General features: G+C 40.4%; 1 protein-coding gene across 8 annotated transcripts in view; it reads left to right on the forward strand.

Moving 5' to 3' along the window:
- The window catches only part of Gas2 (growth arrest specific 2), a 158,128-nt gene that overhangs the window by 109,216 nt on the left and 28,647 nt on the right, over window positions 1-20,265 (forward strand). For 4 of the 8 annotated variants that reach the window (XM_027410518.2, XM_027410517.2, XM_027410516.2 and 1 more), the window contains one exon: window positions 12,467-12,520. The exons of 1 other annotated variant lie outside the window; for it this stretch is intronic. In XM_027410518.2, the coding sequence (XP_027266319.1) occupies window positions 12,467-12,520 (54 nt within the window). 3 more of the 8 variants (XM_027410522.2, XM_027410523.2, XM_027410520.2) reach the window with 3 other exon arrangements.

The raw sequence follows: 20,265 nt of genomic DNA on the forward strand, positions 1-20,265 counted from the left end.
TGGATGATAGCCCATTCATAAATATGTGCTTTGACTAATGCTTTAGATTTGTGACTGGATGGGCCGCTCATGGTAGATTGTCATTGTGCTCTGGTTGTGTGAGGAAGTGGCAGTTATTTCTCAGAAATCAGTGATGTTGTCTGTAATGGGTGATACTTTTACTGTGGTTCTGAACACTTGGACTAAAGGGCAAATGCCTATAGTGGAATCCTCAAGCATGGAAGGTGGGTGGCCATTTCCAATAGCCTAGTTGCATTTTTTTGTATGAACATATTTAAACTTCATCACACCTCTTGAAGCTATCTAATACAACTATGGTTTCTTTGATACATTGTGAATATTATTGTATAAAATATACACACAGTGAAACATGCTCTCTCAGACTTGATGCTCAGTATCCACCCATCTTGAGAGCAAGTTCATTTTCCTAAGGACTTGATGAACCTGCTGAATTCAAAGAAGAATGCAGAGTCATTTAAGGCAATTGAAAACATGGGTCTTCAGTCTTAAAGGTAACTGAGTGGTAAAGCACAGGCTCACAGAGAATCAAAAAGTCCTACACATGGGATTAACAAACTTATCCCTAGTTCAGTAACCCTTCCCTGATATCATGTTGTGGTTGGATATGCACATGAGCATATTTTCTCTTTGTACATTGAAAGAAAAACAATAATGCCAAACTAGATTTAAAAACAATAGGCAAGACTGTGTGTGGCATTCAGAGAAAGACTCAGGAAGATGTCTTATGCAGTTTCTCTGCTAAGTCTGTGTATTATCTGTGAATTTCTAGAACACAGCATAACTGAGATACATCTAAATCAATGCCACTAGATGCTTATGTAGACATTTTTGTTCCTATGTGCATGTGTCTAGAGCAGTGGTTCTCAACCTTGTTAATGCTGAGACACTTAAATATAGTTTCCCCCAGCCATACCCTTATTTCATGGTTAATTCATAACTGTAATCTGGCTACTGTTTTGAATTGTGCTGTAAATATTTTTGGAGACAGAAAATTGTCAAATGAGTCGTGACCCACAGGTTGAGAACCTCTGGTCTGGAACGCTTGAATTAGTCCCTACCCAAATATAATGACACCCTTAGTACAAAGAACAAACCTCTGTAGTTACTTTTGACTCTGGTTTTAATCTACATCTTAGTAATCATCTCCCAAATGAAAACAATATCTCTAGCTGATGAACAGCAATTTTCTCAAAGCCAGATTTTCCCCTGTATTTTTCATGGACTAAATTATGGGGTTGTTTTTGGGAGTTGGTTCATGAAGTCAAGCACTTGCCACACAAGCATGAAAACCTAGGTTTATCAGAGTCCAAGTAAAATTGCACTTGGTAGCCTGTGCCTATAACTTCAGCATGTGGAGACAGAAGCCCAAGAAACCTGCTTACCAGCAACAAAATACAAAAGAAAATCTGTGTTTAAGAAGGTAGAAGGCAAGGACAGACCACTGGGATTGTTCAATGACCTCTATATGTGAACTGTGGCATGTGTGCACTTGTGGTCACACACTAGAACCTATGTGCTCATGCACACAAATATCAAACACACAAAGTACTTTTTCCAACATTTTTTATTGATTATTTGGGTATTTCACATTATGCACCCTGATCACATTCACTTCCCATTCCTCCCAGGTCTGCCTGCCTCCTGTAACTTCCTGCCTCTTGAAAAATGATGAAGAACACACACACACACACACACACACACACACACACACACACACATCTAATTTGTGTTGCCCGACTACTCTGTCAAACTCCCAGTAGCCAGCTCCTTAAAGAAACTGAGTTCTTCCCTACCCACCCCCCACTAGGAGCTCTCAATTGAGTTTTGGGGGTTTTGGTTTGTTGTTTTCATTAAAAGCTGCTTGGATTCTACTCAGAAGGTAGAACCTTACTGCCATCCAAAGTAAATCTCTCATTTATTTCAGGATTTAGGGGGTCATGACAAAAATCTCTTTAACAATTTCTGCAGTAACAGATTAATATTTCCAGTCAGCCAAACAATGTTTCACTGAAATGCAAGCCAAAGGCTCCTGACTGCTGCCTGGATTCCTGCATGTCCTTCCTCCCTCCCATCACCTCTGTCTAATGGGGCCTCCCATATTGAAAACTCATGTGTGTAAGCTTATGGGAGGGTTTCAGAATCGCCGATGGAATAACTAGTGTGCAGTCTTACTGTGACTAGAAATGTGTCCCTCAGTGAAGCCACATCAGCATCTGGAAACGCTGTACAATGCACTCTTGCACCTTCCCAGAGCAAAACAGAACCTCTAAGGTTAGGCAGGGTCAAACAAGTGTGAATCTTTTTTTTTTCTCTCTCTCAGATTTTTTAAATTTAAATTAGAAACAAGCTTGTTTTACATGTCAATCCCAGTTCCCTCTCCCTCCCCTCCTCCCCTATCCCCCACTAACTCTCTATCCTATCCCCTTTCTTCTCCCCAGGGAGGGTGAGGTCTTTCATGGGGGGAATCTTCAAAGTTTGTCATATCATTTGGAGTAGGGCCTATATCCTCCCCCATGTGCCTAGGCTGAGAGAGTATCCCTCTATGTGGAATAGGCTCCCAAAGTCCATTCTTATACTAGGAATAAATACAGATCCCTTGCCAGAGGCCCCATAGATTTCCCAGGCTTCCCAACTGACATCCTTGTTCAGGGGGTCTGATCAGTCCTAGGCTGGTTTCCTAGCTATCAGTCTGGGGTCCATGAGCTCCCCCTTGTTCAGGTCAGCTGTTTCTGTGGGTCTCTCCAGCCTGGTCTTGAACCCTTTGCTTATCATTCCTCCCTCTCTGCAACTGGATTCCAGGAGCTCAGTTCAGGAAACAACTGTGAATCTTCAGAGAGAAAGAACTCCACATAGGAAGAGAGTCACCAAAGTGTCACAATCAGAAAAACACACGCATCTCCTTACAAAAGAATATTAACCTTGAGATACAGGGAATTATCATTTCATTTTATTTGAACATTTATTTTTATATTATGTGTGTGGGTGTTTTACCTGCATGTTTGCCTGTGCACCATGTGTATGCAGTGCCCATGGAGACCAGAAGAGGGAATCAGATTCCCAGAAATTGAAGTTACTGATGATTGTAAGACACCTTATAGGTGCTGGGAATTGAACCTGGGTCCCCTGGAAGAGCAACCAGTGCTGAGTCATCGCTCCCGCTTCCAGAGAATGACTATTCTAAAGATGTTTATGTATTAGGTGGTGCGGTTAACATGCACAGTAAAGTAAATGCCACATAATTTATATAGAAATAACACAAGGAAAACAAGAATGGAATGGGAAAAAATGAAAGCAGTTTTTCGTTGCTGAGAACATAGAATTATGAACATGAAAATATTTTCTTCTAGGGAAGTCAGCAAACTGGTACAATTATAAATTTAAAAAATAGTTAAAGATCCTTTGAAAGCTGTCATTTAATTAGCTGACTGTTCATTTTAATAGATCTTTCTCTGAGTTTCCCTATTCTGGAGGAGGGCAAGGGGCGTTACTGCAGTTCTCTTGCTGTTATTTAGGCCAGCAAGGATTATGTAGTTCGTTTCAAACCTTTTACATGTTTTCCTCTAGTATGGTTGTTAGCTTTTTCATTACTGATGCCTGGCATAAGACAGCTTTTTAGAAGGATTAATTATTGTTCATAGTTTAAGAGTATGTGGCCTGCTGTGGCAGGGGTAGCACAAGACGTGACATCTGACGAAGGAGTTGTTATTGACCACATTCAGGCTGTGTCTTACCTCTGGGAATGTTCTCACAGACATGCCCAGGTGTGTGTCTCCAAGGTGTTTCCAAATCTTTCCTGTTGACAGAGAATATGGACACATACCTGGATTAAGCTCTTAATCTCATTATGTTTGCATTTCCCCTCTCTATTTTAAAATCTTACTTTGTTGATAATTATTCTGTGAAAATGTTTATATAAGCCAGGCGTTGGTGGTACATGCCTTTAATCCCAGCACTCGGGAGGCAGAGGCAGGTGAATCTCTGTGAGTTTGAAGCCAGCCTGGTCTACAGAGTGAGCTTCAGGACAGGCTCCAAAGCAAAGCAGTATGTCTCATGTCTCAAAAAACAAACAAAAAAACAAAAAAAGAAAGAAAGAAAGAAAGAAAGAACGAAAGAAAGAAAGAAAGAAAAGAAAAGAAAAGAAAAGAAAAGAAAAGAAAAGAAAAAATAAGAAAGCATTCATATATTATTGGCTCCCTCTCTGAGTACTGTGTTTTGTCTCTGCAAACCCTAGCAGTGAGCTGTATCCCCAATCTCTTCAATCATTAATGCTTTAGTTATTTGGTGTTCCATCCCTATAAAATTTAGCAACATGGAAATACACCAAGATAATTGATTAGTGTGAACAGTCTGTGCTGGTGAGTGAAATAGTTGCAAACTACCCAGCTGAGCCAGTAAAACTTCAATGGGGCAAATTCTCCACACCTAACAGCATTCCTCTAGTGTTTTTGGGAGCAGGGCATCATATGCTTTGAGATAACATAAGCATAAACATGAGAATTTTTTAAGTTAACCAGAATGTATCCCCATAACTAACACAGTAAATTTGAGCTGTTCAAAGTATATTCTAAACAACAGCCATTCTAAAACTGGCCAAGACATCAGCAGAGATCGACAGTAAAGAGTTTAGCCAGCCTGTTAAATGACTCTAAATATTGATAGTTGACTCTGTTAGCCTCTTCTCAACACTTGGAATATCTTACTGCAATTCCTCACCACAGTGGGAGAAATCTTGCTGCCATTCCCATTTTAAAGTGGAGGAAACTAAGACTCAGGACTTCGGAAGTTTCACAATCTGACAAGGGTGCACATGCCTGCAGTCCCAGTGTTGGTGAGACTGAGGCAGAAGGGCTTTCAGTAAAAGGGCCATCTAGAGAGACACAGTGAAAGTAAAGTACATGGGCACAAAAGGAAAACTGTGTCTCATTGTTTACAAACCTTTATAAATAGCTAATGAGTGGTGAAACTGGGGTCCAAACCCTGGCAGCTTAACCTTTATCTAAGCCCTTTACCAGTAAGTGATGCTGATTTCTTTACCTGCAGTTCCTTGGAGCATTCACTGTGTATTCTTTAATATAGAGAGAAAGTCTTGAGTAGCATTTCCCAAGTATATTCAGCCTTAGAATTGGTCCCCAACGCTTGTTTTTCCTGGAGTGTCATCATGGGTGACAAGTTAATGAAAACACATTTCAGGATAGACACTATGAGATGAAACAGAAATTTTAAATTACTTAAAACTCAGAATTGTATTGAAATGCAAGTTTTCTAGAACTTGCTTACCACAGTTAAAAAAAAAAAATCTCAAAGCCCTTACTAATAAAGAGTTAAGTACTTTAAGTTAAGTGAGTCTATGCTCACTTTTGTCTGGAAATAATCCCCAAGGAATGAGACAAGAAATTTTGTAGTAAAGAAAACTGAAATTTAATTAGTGCCATTTGTGCTAGGAATTTCCCAAGTACTTTACAAACTCTGGCTAAGAGATTCACCTCTGTCATATAGCTGGGGAATTGTTTTTAATCTTTTCTATAGGTAAACAAGTGTTTACTACTTCAAGTAAGGATTATGTACATAAAGTTCAAGTCCATACTCCTGGGAGAGCACACTCAACTCCAAGCCCCCAATAGTAGGATGGCTATCAAATGCTAGTAGTCTATAAAGTGGGTAAGATGGTGCTTACCTATGATTCTAGCACCTGGCAGGGAGGTGGAGGCAAAAGAATCAGAAGGTGGGGGGGGGTCTTCCTTAAATTTGCTATTTAGCCGAGGAAATGTGAGACTTTGTTTCAAACCAGATTAACCTTTTAAAAATGATCTGTCCACTTTCATGACATATTTACAGTTCAACTATAATAAATCACCCTCTGCCATTGACCCTTAAAGGTCTCAGAATACAAGGTGCATTTCAGCTGGGTGAACAGGACTCACTCTGTCTAACGCAGCTCATCACCTGCCTACATTAGTCACAGTTATTACAACCATAGATGCTAACCAAATGGCACTGCTCAAAATGTGTTGTCTCTTTCTAGTGTCAAAATGAATTAGAGCCTTGTGCAATTTAAGATATGCCATTATCTGTTTGAATCCCTCAATAGATCTCAGAGACAATTCTCTGATTGCCCAAATCATCTTGTTGAGTCTCCCACAGGTAATTGCAGAAAACTTTAAAGTCCATCAGTTTTCTTTTGAGACATCATAGCATATGTCTGCATTGTAGTACAACTCAATGTTCTTCCATCCAGAAAAGTTTCATAGTTCCAGGTCTTTTATTTCTCATCGTAAGAAATGTGAACCCTAAGCAAAAGACAATGAATAATTTAGCTGGCAGACAGGAGAGGGAATTGTAGAGACACCTTCTGCAAACTGTCTTTGAATTAAACCATCTTAGACCAATAGAAAGGTCACCCACATTGTTATTGACTCTGGGAGATTTTTTCCTTTGCCCTAAAATCTCTTCAGAATATTATGTCTGTGTGGTGAAAATCAACTCACTATGGCTGGATAAGCCAGAGAGGTGCTTAGATCCGTTGCCATAGTAACCGACCCTGGCAGTGTCTTCTGGGACTCTGAGGGGAGGTCCAATGAGAGAGTCCTATTACCTGCTGCTGTTTTGACACATATTGATTTACTTGGCATAACAAATAACCAGACACAAATTGCAGACTTCTCTGGGTGATGAAAAAAATGGGCTATTGTGCAAAAACTCACAGTTGTGAGTAAGTAGAGAGTGAAATTAAAACCTCCATTTGTCTCAGGGCAAGCATCACAGGAGCAGCCATCAAACAGCATCTGGAAACCCATGTTTGTATCCCTACATCCAACCTGGATAGTTATGAGAATGTCAATTTTGTTTTCAAAACTAGATAACAGGTTATTCTTGTTATTAGGCCTTGTTTCTGTGTATGTACATAAAATCCCAGATCATGCCTACAGTGCTCAGATCCATAGGAACACAAAGGAGCTTTGGAGGGATTTTATTTTTAAGACTGAAAACCTTCAAATATGGGAAATTCAAACCAGGGGTTTTATCTAGGATTATCCATTTTAGATAACCTTTGAAAGAAGGGAAATGATATTTATCACTAGGATGGAAAGAATAGCTTATAACTCTACACGTGTCTCAGGGTCCTTAATTCATAGCCTTTTCCTCTTTCCATTTGACTAAGGTATAAATCTAATGGATAATAAATAAATTAGAGCTGGAACTAAAAATATGTCTCTTTGGGATATTTAGCAATGTTCTCTGAACTGCTGATCCATCTCTTCAGCCCCAGAACTATTTCATCTTGAGGAAGTTCTGGAAAATCTAATTATTTCACTGAGGAAATGCAATGCTTATGCTTTACACTCCCAATTTCTGTATTGCTTTAGCCTTCCTGCCATGAAGAAACATGAGAATATGTTTAAATATTATGTGTTATATATACCTACATATCCACTTATCTTATGTATTGAAAGTACATTAGTTGATGATCTAGTCCAGTAATTTGACATTTTAATCGATTTTCAAGAATTTTGTGTGAAAAATGTTTCCTCTCTTTCTCTCTGCCTCTCTTTGTCACACACACACACACACACACACACACACACACACACACACACACACACACACAACATCCAGTGACCATTTTCTGTATATTAGTTAATTGGGTAAGTGCTTTTCTTGGTTCATATCCCACTGTTATCCTAATTTTTAAAATATAGAAGTTACTTACTATAGGGCCAATTACTTGCGAATATCACACAACTACTAAGTGTGGAAGACCCTGTCTAACCTGGGAATCTAATTCAGAGCTGCAGTTCTCACATCTGTTATAGCAAGGTTTACCATTTACTGTTTTGAGTATCTCCACTCAACCCCTTTCCCCCTGTTAACAACTAATCCTTATTATAGATCTAGCATTATTTTCGTTTACCTATGTGCTCTGTTAGAACACAGAATGTTATAGCCAGTCATCTTTAAAGACTCTAAAGAACCCAAAAGAGTAATGAAAACAAAGCACACAAAGGAGTGAATTATACATGTTTCACAAATTTAAATAATTTTCTTTTCAATATATTTACTGTGGTTGGAAAGTCCTCAAAGAAAACATATATCCTGCATATGAAAAAATAGGAATATTCTCAGTTTATTATAATTTTCTGTTTTAATTTATAATTAATTCTGGCTTCATAAGGATTAAATGCTTTTAATCTGTTCATATGGAGGGAATCTCTAAGACAGAGTGGAAATGTTGCCTTTTACACCTTTATGTACTAGAGTAAAGGACTAGTGTAAACACATTACTGAATACAAACAGCCTTTAGTACAGCAGCTTATGCCTCTGAAGCACACACCTAAAAGGTGAACCAAGAAATTATAGCATATCTTCCTGCAGTAGTTGTAGCATCGCCCCCCACAGTGTAGCATCCCTCTACAGTGTAACATTCCCCCACAGTGTTGCATCCCCCAACACTGTAGCATCACCCAACAGTGTAGCATCCCCCAACAGTGTAATATACCCCCACAGTGTACCATCCCTCCACAGAGTAAATCACCCAAGGATGTAGCATCCCTCCATAGGGTAGATCTCCCCATGGTGTAGCATTCCCCACAGTGTAGCATCCCTCCAAAGGCCAGTGGTTTGCCCACTGTGGCAGGATTTACACATCTTCCTTCAGTAGTTTTAACATTTCTCCTTCAGTAGTTCAGACAATATTTTATTACAATAATAAAAATCTTGTTTTGATTGGAACTTATCAAAGACATTGGGTTACACACATGATCTCGTTTAGTACTCTTTAAGAAAAACAAACATGATCCTTAATTTATGCATTCCACTGGCAGCTAACAGAGGTTTAATGACCTTGCTGAGGTAATCCAGCAGTAAACTCAGTTTAAATCATATTACAAAATTTTCATGCATTTTAAATCTACATGACATATTTTCTCTTTGACATTTTCCTTAAGAAGAAAATACTTAAGTCAGGCATGATGGCACACCTTTAATCCCTGGAGGCAGAGATAAGTGGATCTCTGTGTGTTTGAAGCTAGCCTGGTCTACAAAGCAAGTTCCAGGACAGCCAGGGCTGTTGCACAGAGAGACCCTGTCTCAAAACAACAACAACAACAAAAACAAACAAACAAACAACAAAATGAACTACTTGGTGATGTGAAACTACAAGATGATATTTTTTCTTCCTTTTGTAGTCTTCCCAACAAGAATAGTTTTTGATTTACATTGCCTGTCCTAGTCTAAATGTGAATTGTGAGCAGGGGAGAGGAATGAAGGGAATGGAGCAATTACATATAATGTTCTGCATTCTTGAATTATTGATGAGACTTGCGTAGCCTAAAGGGGAAAACAGTGAATTATTTGTCTTTATAAGACCCACATAGCCCTCCCACAGGCTCAGGCTGCATATATAGAACACATAGGACCCATGGAGCAATACAGTCACACTAGACCATCTTGAAGCTTTCAGTGAATGTACACAGACAGGCTGAGTGTATTTCCAGTAAATAATAACAGTGTGTTCATTTGATGCTGTTTCCTTTGCAGATAGAACAGTCAAATTCTGTATGTCTTGGTCATTTTAGTCCTTGCCTTGCACTTTCCTCTAATACTTGAAATTTTTCATTTCTGCTTCCGAGTGATTCTGTACTATCATGTGCTGAACAAAGTTCATGCCTCTTCCTTTAAATCACCAAGCCTTGCAGTGCAGCTCACTGGAGTGTCCCATTCCAACATTCTTAACATTAATCATGCTAATCGGTATTGCCAGCTTTGCCAGTAACTAATACACAGTAGTAATCATATAAAGTTTGGTTGCACATCTTATTACAAAGTAGTCTCCAGCCACCATGGTCTAGAGGCAAGGATTTGAGTAACTCTTCAGTGGTTCGCAACCTTCCTAACACTGAGACCCTTTAATGATGTGGTGACCCCCAACCATAAAATTATTCTCATTGCTACTTACTTTTTCTACTGTTATGGATCCTTTTACTCACAATGGGATCAAGACCATTGAAAACCACTGCTATGGACTGTGGGAAGAACAAGGTATAAAAATTTTGAATTGTGTATCAATGTGTTCCTTTTCTTGTTGTTGTGATAAAATAGCAGACAAAGCAACGTATGGAAGGAACAGTGTATTGTGGCTACAGTTTAAGAGTACGGTCCAGCATGGGGAAGAAGGCACGGTGGAGAGTGAAGCAGCATGGTACATGGTACACTGTGTCTGTGGAGAGCATGCACAAAGAGGAATGCTGGAGGGCAGATCAATGTCTCCTTTCTCCATTGTACTCAGTCCTTCAGTATGGTTTCCCACACAGTGGAACACTGTTGCAGACAATCAGGGTGGGCCTTCCCTTTTCAGTTAAACCTCTGGATGTGTCCTCACAGATGCACCTAGAGGTACATCTCCTGCGTGATTCTAAACAGTGAAGTTGACAATTGCAATTCTCTGTCAGTTGTCTGTACGCTAAATCAACAGTTTCCTAAAGTTTCTGAAATTCAAAATTGAACAAAACATTTACAAATAATATTTGCCCCTTTTCCCTCAGAAAACATTAAAGAGTGACCACTGCATTGAAGAATCCTGAATACAGCTCTCTTGCTGGTGCCAGCAGCTGAAAGTTAGCTTCTCTCAGTGACTTGTGATCCCAAACTGATCACTGGCTAAGCCCCTTTGTCAATGCCACAGAAATACTTTTTCTAGCCCAGAGTTCCTACAGGATGGTTTTTGATAGAAACAACATTTAGTGAACTATGAATTCAATATAAAACTGTATTTGAGATACAGTCATGTAAAGGGTTCTTTAGATTTTTTTTAAACCAACCCCTGTAATGTTTCTTTCCTTTTCTTTCCCAGCAGCCATCTTGGTTAACATTTTCTGTCTTTCATTTTGAGTGTTGTCATTCAGCACATTTTCCCTAAAATTTAGTCTCATAGACCATGGAGGGCAGAGGCAATTGAGTCTTTCTCGGACTTCACTGAAAATCAGATAAAGAGCAGCCCAGGTTTCATATTTGTTTTGAAACCTTTGCAGTGGGCAGAAAGTCTCTAAAGTCCCAGACCACAGCAGTAATAACCAAGTACAACACTATGTTAACTTATCTCCATCTACACATGTCAGACGTAACTGTTACCCAGCCCAGGAGTTGTTTCTGCTACTCGTGGTGCTTTGAAGTTCTAGATTATTATAGGGAATGTGGGCTCTTTGGGTATGGCTTTGTTAGTGGTACACTGTCTCACGGCCTGAGAGGACTAATGATAAGCAGCACTGCCCGTGTGTGTAAGCCAGACTTCAGCTCTGTAGAGGGAGGTTCTGCAGACAACTACACACATGTCATAAAGCTCCACTCACAAGTGTTTGGAGAACACTAACATGACAGTTGATTAAGGATCTTCAGCAAGGTGGGTCTCGTTTCAAATGCAGGGATCACATTCATCTTGAATAGATTTTCTCAATATCGTCTAACAACAACAGAATAACTATAGCATTCCAGAAAGGAGGCAGAATTTCAAGGTTATCTTAGCACCAAAGGTATGAATAGGCTCTTCAGAGCCTGGCACCTAACTCTGTTGAATATGCTGAGTAATATAGCTGCCTATTTCCACTGAGGGAAGATTAAAGATGAAATACTTTAAGAATGAAATGGAAGATGACCTTGACAGAAAACTAACCAATAGAATTGCAGCCACGTTCATATCCAGTCATTGAAAAGGAAATGCTTATTTCCCAGAGATGACTCAGCTTTCCTCCCACACTGTGCTTACGCAGAAAGCCTAGGCTGCAAACTGCAGCTCCCACTCCCATTAACCTCTCTACCGAATTGCCCTTCAGATAGAACAGATGTCTCCTTGTAGTCCTTATGACCTTGGACTGTCCCACAATACATTTTTGGTTACAACAGAAGAGCATGGTAGTGAGAGAACACTGCTTACATGGCACACAGATTTGTGGTGTGTGGTCTTTTCAAAAACCAAGTCTGACATGGTAGGTCAGGAAATTCAGACCATGATGGCAGGACCCTTTGCTTAACATCTTTCCTAGACGTTTTTAGGCATCCTGCTGGCTGAGGTGTTCTGTGCAGAACTGAGACCTACACTTGGTGTCTGTCCACCAGGAAAATTCTTCCCTCACATGCTTCCTTTTGTTTTGGAACAGATCACGGGACTCCAGAACAGGGACCGTCCTGATATTTGCATTTTGAAACACCAAGACCCAACACAGTGTGTAATTCCCAGAGGATGTGTGCCTCTCTTCTCAACCAGTGTGGATCCCAGTGTTAAAAAATTCTCCACTACAAGATTTAAGGAGAGATAGTCATTCTTACCATAACTAACAAAAAGCTTTCTTTACTCTTGTCACAAAGGATCAGTTTGCATTTTTAGGTGCTGTTGGTTCACCATCTGAAGTGGAGATGGAGAGTGGTTTATGAACCTGTGTCTTCTTGTTTCAGTAGGGTCTTCATAGTTGTGCCTATGTCTCCACAGCCAAAGCAAAGCAGACCCTCAAGGTAAATACCTAGATGCTTAGACTGTACCTCTCCCCTTTGCATTCACTGTAGAGCCTTGGCCTCCACTCAAACAAGGGGAGTTGTGCACTCAGGGTTGATGGTCACATATTTTTTCAGTAAAATATAAAACATTATTTCTTCTCAATTTTCCATATTTGTAATTTTTTAAAATTTACTGTAGGTGGTGGAAGGCAATAGCATGGCATTTTGTCTTATTAGTAAAACTTCCCCACTCATATGCTATAGACCTTTAGCTATAGACCTTATTATTGAAATCATTTAGAAGTATAAGCCTGGAGCTTGTCTAAGTATACTGTATCATTTTAGCTTTTACTATCAAACATTTAAATAACAGATTCTTGCAATAAGAATTACACACCATTTAATTTTGGAATGTTTCTACTCCACTCTCATACACAAATTGACTTCTGTAGTTTAACACATGTGTGGCTTTGTCACATTTCTGTCCAGCACCATTCCTAGCTCTGATGCAGCCATCATGCTCCCCACCATGCTCGCCCAGCTCACACATGCCTTGGCATGACTATAATGTTTCATACAGTGTTGGGGAAGGAACAGGTTCCAGTTTGAGGTCCTGAGATTGCTAGTGCACATAGAAGGACTGACTCTTTTTCTGTATTTTTTCTAGACAAGAATATGATCTAAAAAGAACAGTAAACTTCAAAGAGCCTTATCTCATTTACAGAAAAACATATTTCTTAAAGGACTCTTTTGTAATATTCTTTTCATGAGATGGTTGGTGTATCTCAAAACTAATTTGTGAGAAAACTAATTTCTAGAGAGAACAGTTAAACTCATCATTCATATATCACATTTTTCTCTGTTTACCCTTTGTATGTATACTTGTGTGTGTGCATGCATGTGTACATGTGTTGCATATGCATGGTTGTATACTTGGATGTCCATATTTATATGTACATATGGATGTGTGCATGTGCATGTGTGTGCATGCATGTGTGCATGTGTATGATATGTGCCTGGCTGTCCATATCCATGTGCACATGGGTGTGTGCATATTATACATGTATGAGCGCATGTGTGTGTTTGTGTGTGTGCTTGTGTGTGTGTCTTTTTAAACAGCATGCATATTGAACTAGAGAAATAAGAATGTAATATGAAAACTTTAAGACTTTTCCCATTTTAGGGAACCACTTCAGAGATAACCTTCGGGTGAGTGAATTCTAAGGAAGCAGGATTGTACAAGGAAGTTTGTAATGGAGATGACATGTTGGTTCTTTGGGAGCAGCTCAGATCCCTTCAGGGGCATTAAGAAATGTGCAGAATCTGCCATCATTTCCCCCAGAGAAGGTGATAGAAGAGGTACACCCTGACAAGTTTCAGGGATGTGTTCCCATCTGGATGTCTTTCATGTTGTTCTATCTAAACACAAATACACAATGAAGAACCCAGTGGCGTTTTTATAGAAGTTACTAATGTCAGAAGCAAGGTGTTCCACTGTTCTTCCTGTTCTTCTCCAGAGACCATGCAAAGCTCAAATAAAGTGTGTGGGGGTGAGACTCAATAGTTGGCCCTTTTCTAGGCCTATAGTGCTCCAAGGTCTTCAGTGAATGAGGCCCTTTCTGGGTCAGCTTTCTCTCTGGCCTGAACTTGAAGCTACAGAGAATGTCATGAGCTTCCTACACAGTGGGCAGTAGATATGGTTATGAAGGTGTGTCTCACCTTAGAGTCCAAGGATGAAATTAATTCTGCAGAAATCTTCACAGAACCAGCCACCTGATTCTTCCTCCTCCTGGAAGCTGCAGACTGCAGCTTGTCCTTCATGAGCATCTGCACTGTGTCCTGGAGCTGTCTTGACCGCTGAGCTTTTCTGACTTCTGTGGAAGGCTCACTAGGCTCTCTTCATTTCTGTATCTCCTTACATCTTTACCTACTTGCCTGTTTTCTGTGATTCATATTAAACTACTTTCCACAGATTGAACTCACTCTACTTATCTGCTGCTTATATCCTGTGATCCCTCAGCATCCATTCCTCCTGTTTGGACCACTATGAACTTGCCACATATGTATAGGGCTGGAGGAGCAACCCTCCTTTGAGCTGATACAGTAGGAAGTGACCCGGTCTCTGAATTCTTGCTGCCTGAACATTCACAGTTAAGCACATCAGTGGTCCATTTTCTGTGCTTCATGTGATTTTTCAGAATCCCTTGTGCTTTCTTTCTACTACACAGAGAACCATGTGGTGAAATATATCTTTACATTGTTCTAACTGACTTTTTTTAAATGAATGGCTTTTGTAACAAGAGATATTTTAATTTTATTATAAGATGTGTTTTAATGCAAATTAATAAATGATTTAATCAAATGATAGCAGAACATTTTAATATTTATCGAAGAGACCCACAGTTGAAGTTCTTGGGAGAGTGCTTACAATGGTATTTGGCATATTGACTTCAGGAGCAAATGTTTTCTTGGGTGAGACAGCAACATAACATCCCAGAGTTAAACTTAATATGTGTCGTCATTAGTCTTTTAGGTGATTCATTTATTGAGATTAGATTTCTGGTGAATGTCCCAAAAGAGTTTTTTATCAAGAATCAAGAAAGGCCATTAGGAAAAAAGATAAAGGCTAGAAATATGCTCAGGGAAAAAGCAGATGACAGGCAACACGTAGAAAAGAGTTCCTGTCAGGGTTAGAAAGGTCATGGATCAGAGAAGATGGAATGAGGAAAACAAAGATATAATCTGACCTTATCAAGCCTGTTGAAGAGCAGCGTTGAGCCCAGAGCCCAGGGAGAAGAAGGGGTGATGAGAGACTAGTGTGGAAGGGAGATAAGAGCCAAGCAGACACACATGGGGGCTTACAAACAGCTTCCTCTGCCATATGAACACTGACTTTCTCTTGAAGCATACAGACATTTTAGAGAACTTCATAGAATCAGCAAAAAGTATGAACAGGTGACATTGTCCATAAGTCTGGTTGCATTGTAGAGAATGAACCAGAAGCATGGGGACCGGAGAAATGCTAGCCAACCATATTTGGCTAGGTAATGTGTGTATCAGAACTGTGGCCACTTACCCGGGATCTCCTGCTGATAAAAGTTCCATCTCTAGGGGCCAGCAAGATGGCTGAGGTAAAGGTTCTTGCTGCCAAGAATAATGGTCTGAGTTTCAGCTGAGAAGCTGAGTTTGATCTTCAGAACCTACAGGTGGAACAAAGGAACCAACTTGTCCTCTGACACCCCCATGCCCAAACACACACATACACACACACACACACACACACACACACACACACACACTAAAAGTTGTGTCACAATCCCATAAGTTCAGATTTCCCCCTCAATATGAGGGCTCTTTAATGTGGATCCACTAAGGCCATCTTTGCACCTCAGCAATAGCTGAAACAGAACCTACTGGTATTGCCTGCTTCTGCACCAGTCTGCTTGCCATGGTGTCACTGGCTGCTTACAGTAGGTTGTTATTTCACTTGCTAATAAGGAATTACTTTGGTGAAACTTTTACACAAAATAAGAGTTGCAGACTACTCACAGAAACTGGAAAAAAGAATAAAGAAAGTGATATTTTTATTCTTTCTAGCAATATGGCCCTTTTTATCTCTGGGTAATATCAGTTAGCAAGAGTCAAATAAATTACTGAAAATCATAAAGTGATGTTCCTATCAATAAATTTTCAGAAATTTCCTATCCTGAGTTCTTTTTCTCCAGATGTTGCTCAGACTCTGCAGCCCCAATTTGCCTGGTGATTTAGCATGTGTTTCACTTAGTGTAACACAGCTATAAAAAATGTGCTTTCCCTGCCCCCTCTAAACCCCTCAGTGAGCCCATGGCATTTGTATTAAAACTGTACCTTGTGCCAAAAATCCTCTCTGGAGTATTCTCCAGCCATTTGCAAATTTCTCAACATGAGTTCATTACACACATACCCAGAAGTAGTGATTCCAGATGTGTGGCTGAGTTGAGAGCTTCACATAGAAGTTAATACATTTTTCTCTTAGGAAGTCTGCAAATTGTTCATAATCTGCAGACATTCTGCACCTACCATGTGCCTGGCATGGATGTTATGAACAGGCTATGTCTTCATCTCCAGGGAATGGGAGAAAGGCAAACAACACTCAGATGGATGGCCAAAGAGTAAAGTCCAGATATAATGATTTTCAACTTAAAGCATGTGGTTTCTGTCACAACTACTCCATTCTCTTGTCTTAACTATAATATGTAATCAGCATGGCCATGTTCTAATAAAATTTTATAAACAGCACGATAGGCCAGATTTGTCCTCTGGCTAGTCTTCTACGTCCTGACACATATCACTGACCAATGTGAAAGAAGACACCAGAACAGAAGAACCAACCACAACTAGACTGATTGGATGGCTTGGAGGTCTGTCAGTGCTCTGACTGGGTGGTTTGGAGGTCTGTGGGTGCTCTAGTTTGGAGGTCTAGATTTGGAGGTCTTTCAGACACTCTGATAGGTGGTTTGAAGAACTATGGGTTAATGATTTGGTAGTTGGAGATCTGCAATTTGGCTATACGAAGAAAGAACTTTTGCCAACACTGATCATTTATTTTTCCTTAAAATGTAGGTAAAATTGTGAATGTTGGACAGTACAGAATTAGAAAGCAGGGACCATGAAATGTGGAAAAGTCAGAGACTTAATCAGTATTACTCTGTAATGGCAGAGAACTTCTTAAAATAGCCCTCTATACAGCCTCAATTATCACTAACCATGCATATCTCTGCATTCAGAATGAGGGATTCTCACTGTCACTGAGAATATGCAACCTTTACCACAGTGTCTCTTTCTGCTCTGAAGTCATGGTAAACCAGTGGACAGGCTTTAGTCTTTTAATCCTAGCTGCCTCATTTGTTGTTCTTCTGTATTTGATACATCATGATTATTTTGTCATCATTTTGTGAGACCATGAAAGTTCAAAGGAAGTACTGCTAGGATTCTAAGAAGAGCTCAGAGTGACAGCTGCCTTTTGCAGTGCATCAGTCCAGGCTAGCATGGGCATGTATGCCACATTAACTATTGAAAAGGAAGGACATACTCCTGAAATTCATATGTTTCTGATGAGATTTGTGGGGTTAGTTCTGTTTTGGGTGCAGTTGTTGTCAAGCCCTGATCCATACACAAAGTTAAGGGTTCACACTTAACAACAGTGTGCAGTGATTGCATCAGGTGGTTCAAGTTTGCAGGCAATAGATGTCGCCTGAGTATAAGAAGCTGAGTAAGAGCCATGACTTCAGAATACTCAGATCCATCAGGAAGAGACTCAAGATGGACATAGAAGAAATGAGACAGAAAGTGAAAGTGCCTGGCTGATTTGAACCAGATTCATTTTTTCTCTTGACCAAATTTGCTGAGCACTTGTAGTAGATTTGGCACATTTCAGATATTAATGGACTTAGACTTGTGAGACCAAAGTATAGAAGATTCATCTGGAAACCTTTCAAAACAAAAACAAGAAACAATGTTTCAAAATCCATCAGTATCTTGGGATTTGATGCAGGAGAGAACTATGAAGTGATGTGCGTGGGTGGGTGTCTGTGCGTGCGTGGGTGGGTGTGTGTGTGTGTGTGTGTGTGTGTGTGTGTGTGTGTGTGTAGTGATGCGTGGTGGGTGTCTGTGCGTGCGTGGTGTGTGTGTGTGTGTGTGTGTGTGTGTGTGTAGTGATGTGCGTGGGTGGGGTGTCTGTGCGTGTGTGTGGTGTGTGTGTGTGTGTGTGTGTGTGTGTGTGTGTGTGCGCGCGCGCAATGGGATGAACTGAAACAACAACAAAAGCTGGGGAGAGCGCCACAGAAGTTTGGATAGTGATGGGCCAGTTTGATGAGACTATGGGAAGAACTCAGAGAAGGGGTGCAATGTGTGGTGAGTTTTCTGTTGATGATACAATGTCACAAAGAAGGCAAGTTATAATGAAAACAGCCTCATTTCCTTTCATTCATAGCTCTGGAGACCCAAGTTGGAGGAGTCACCACTAGTAGTACAGTGTCACATGGAATCAGAAAGTTCACATGTATGTCATTCTATCTCTCTTCCTCTTTGAAAGCCACCAATATTGACACCCAGGTCTAATGACCTTAATCTGTCTATCCTGAAAAAGACTGTTCTCTAAACACCATCATCATGTTAATATTCCACCATGCACTATTTGTAACATGCAGTAGAGGGACAAAATTCAGCATTGGTTTGGGAGAGAACAGACAACAGCAAGGAAAAAGGTAGATCAGAGGTAATTGTGGAGGACCTTGATATAAAGCCAAAGAAATGACATTCTGACTTGTGGGTTTTACACCACAGTTAAAAAGAATGGTTAAGTTTAAAGAAAAAGAACCAGACAGAAGTGTGCATGAATTCAGGGCCTGGCAAGATAAGTCTTAGCAAGGAAAGATAATTGTTGTTAAGGTGGAAACTCCACCCTAGCCTCTGGCATCCGTATACCCAGAGAGTCTGGGATGTTATGGCCGAGGTTCCACCCAAGTCCCCATTCCCCCATCTCCCTCCAAACCCTCCTGCAGATCAAAAGCCTGCCAAATGATGACCTCTCCCCCAGAAATACTTAAGACCACTCCCACAGGGTATTTAAACTGCTCCCTAGAAACCAGACTGGTGATTTTTCTGGTCTCTCTTTCCTGTCTCCTCTCTGGGAGTCTGGAAGACCATCCAGGAGCACTGTATCCATTAAATGTGGGCTTTTTCCAATTCAGTTTAATTTGGTCTGATTTGGATTGCTGCATTGGCAGAGGCTTATTGGAGTGTACAAACTTTATACTTGTCACCAAGACTGATGACCTATGTTCATTCCCCAACATTTGCCTGGTAGAGTAAGGAACCAACTCCTCCGTGTTCTTCTCCAACTCCCAAGTGTATGGCATGGCATGTGTATGTGCACACCCCCTCCACACAAATAAATACATGTACATTTTGTATAGCTGGGTTTCTGAGGTCATGTGTTTCTTCCCTTTATGTGCTGTATGACCCTGACCAGGCCTTCAGTATGTCTGTGACACACTTTTTCAGAGGTCTGGTCATCCACTCATTCAGCAACAAGTCACAAATTAATCTTGTGGTTCCTAAGAACTGAGCTGTGAACCACCAGGACCCCAGCCTTTAAGAGGTACTCTTCTAATGGAAATGTATTCGAGGGAGCAAACGTAGAAGGTAACCTAAGGTTTTGATAAGGTCAAAGGGAGTATTTGGTCAACTGTAAATGGGCTCTAGAGTGACCCACTAAGTCCTAACTGGTGGTCTCTCCCTTAAGAAATCTGATCTGCTTGGGTACCTAAGTGCTGAGGAGAGGTTTGTCTTAAAAACAGGAGAAAAAAATAATCAGCTCAGATGTAACAAGAAAATGAAGATTGGAGTTGGTTTATCTGAAGACTGCAACTTGTAATTGAGAATTTCTGGACAATACCACAAACTGAGGCATGCAACTCCCCTTTGCTAATACTTGGTTCTGCCTGAAGTTAGAAATTGCGGCTTTAGGAGCGACACTGCCCTCTAGTGGCCTCCTGTGCCCTCTTACACACATTCACATGCTAGTCTCTGCTCCTTTCCTGTACCAAGGAAAGGAGCAGTGAAGTGTAGGAGCCTGTTTGTTCTGTTAAATACATTCATATTCCTTACTGTAGGGGAAAGAATGGGAAGCATTTCTGGGATGGTGGCTAGTGTTGAAGAGGATAAATATGTGTATTTTCGTAGCCGAGTGGGGTTGGAAGCAGGGACAGAGCATGCTCTGT

This window comes from Cricetulus griseus, chromosome 3 (assembly GCF_003668045.3).
Source record: "Cricetulus griseus strain 17A/GY chromosome 3, alternate assembly CriGri-PICRH-1.0, whole genome shotgun sequence".
Taxonomy (NCBI): Eukaryota; Metazoa; Chordata; class Mammalia; order Rodentia; family Cricetidae; genus Cricetulus; species Cricetulus griseus.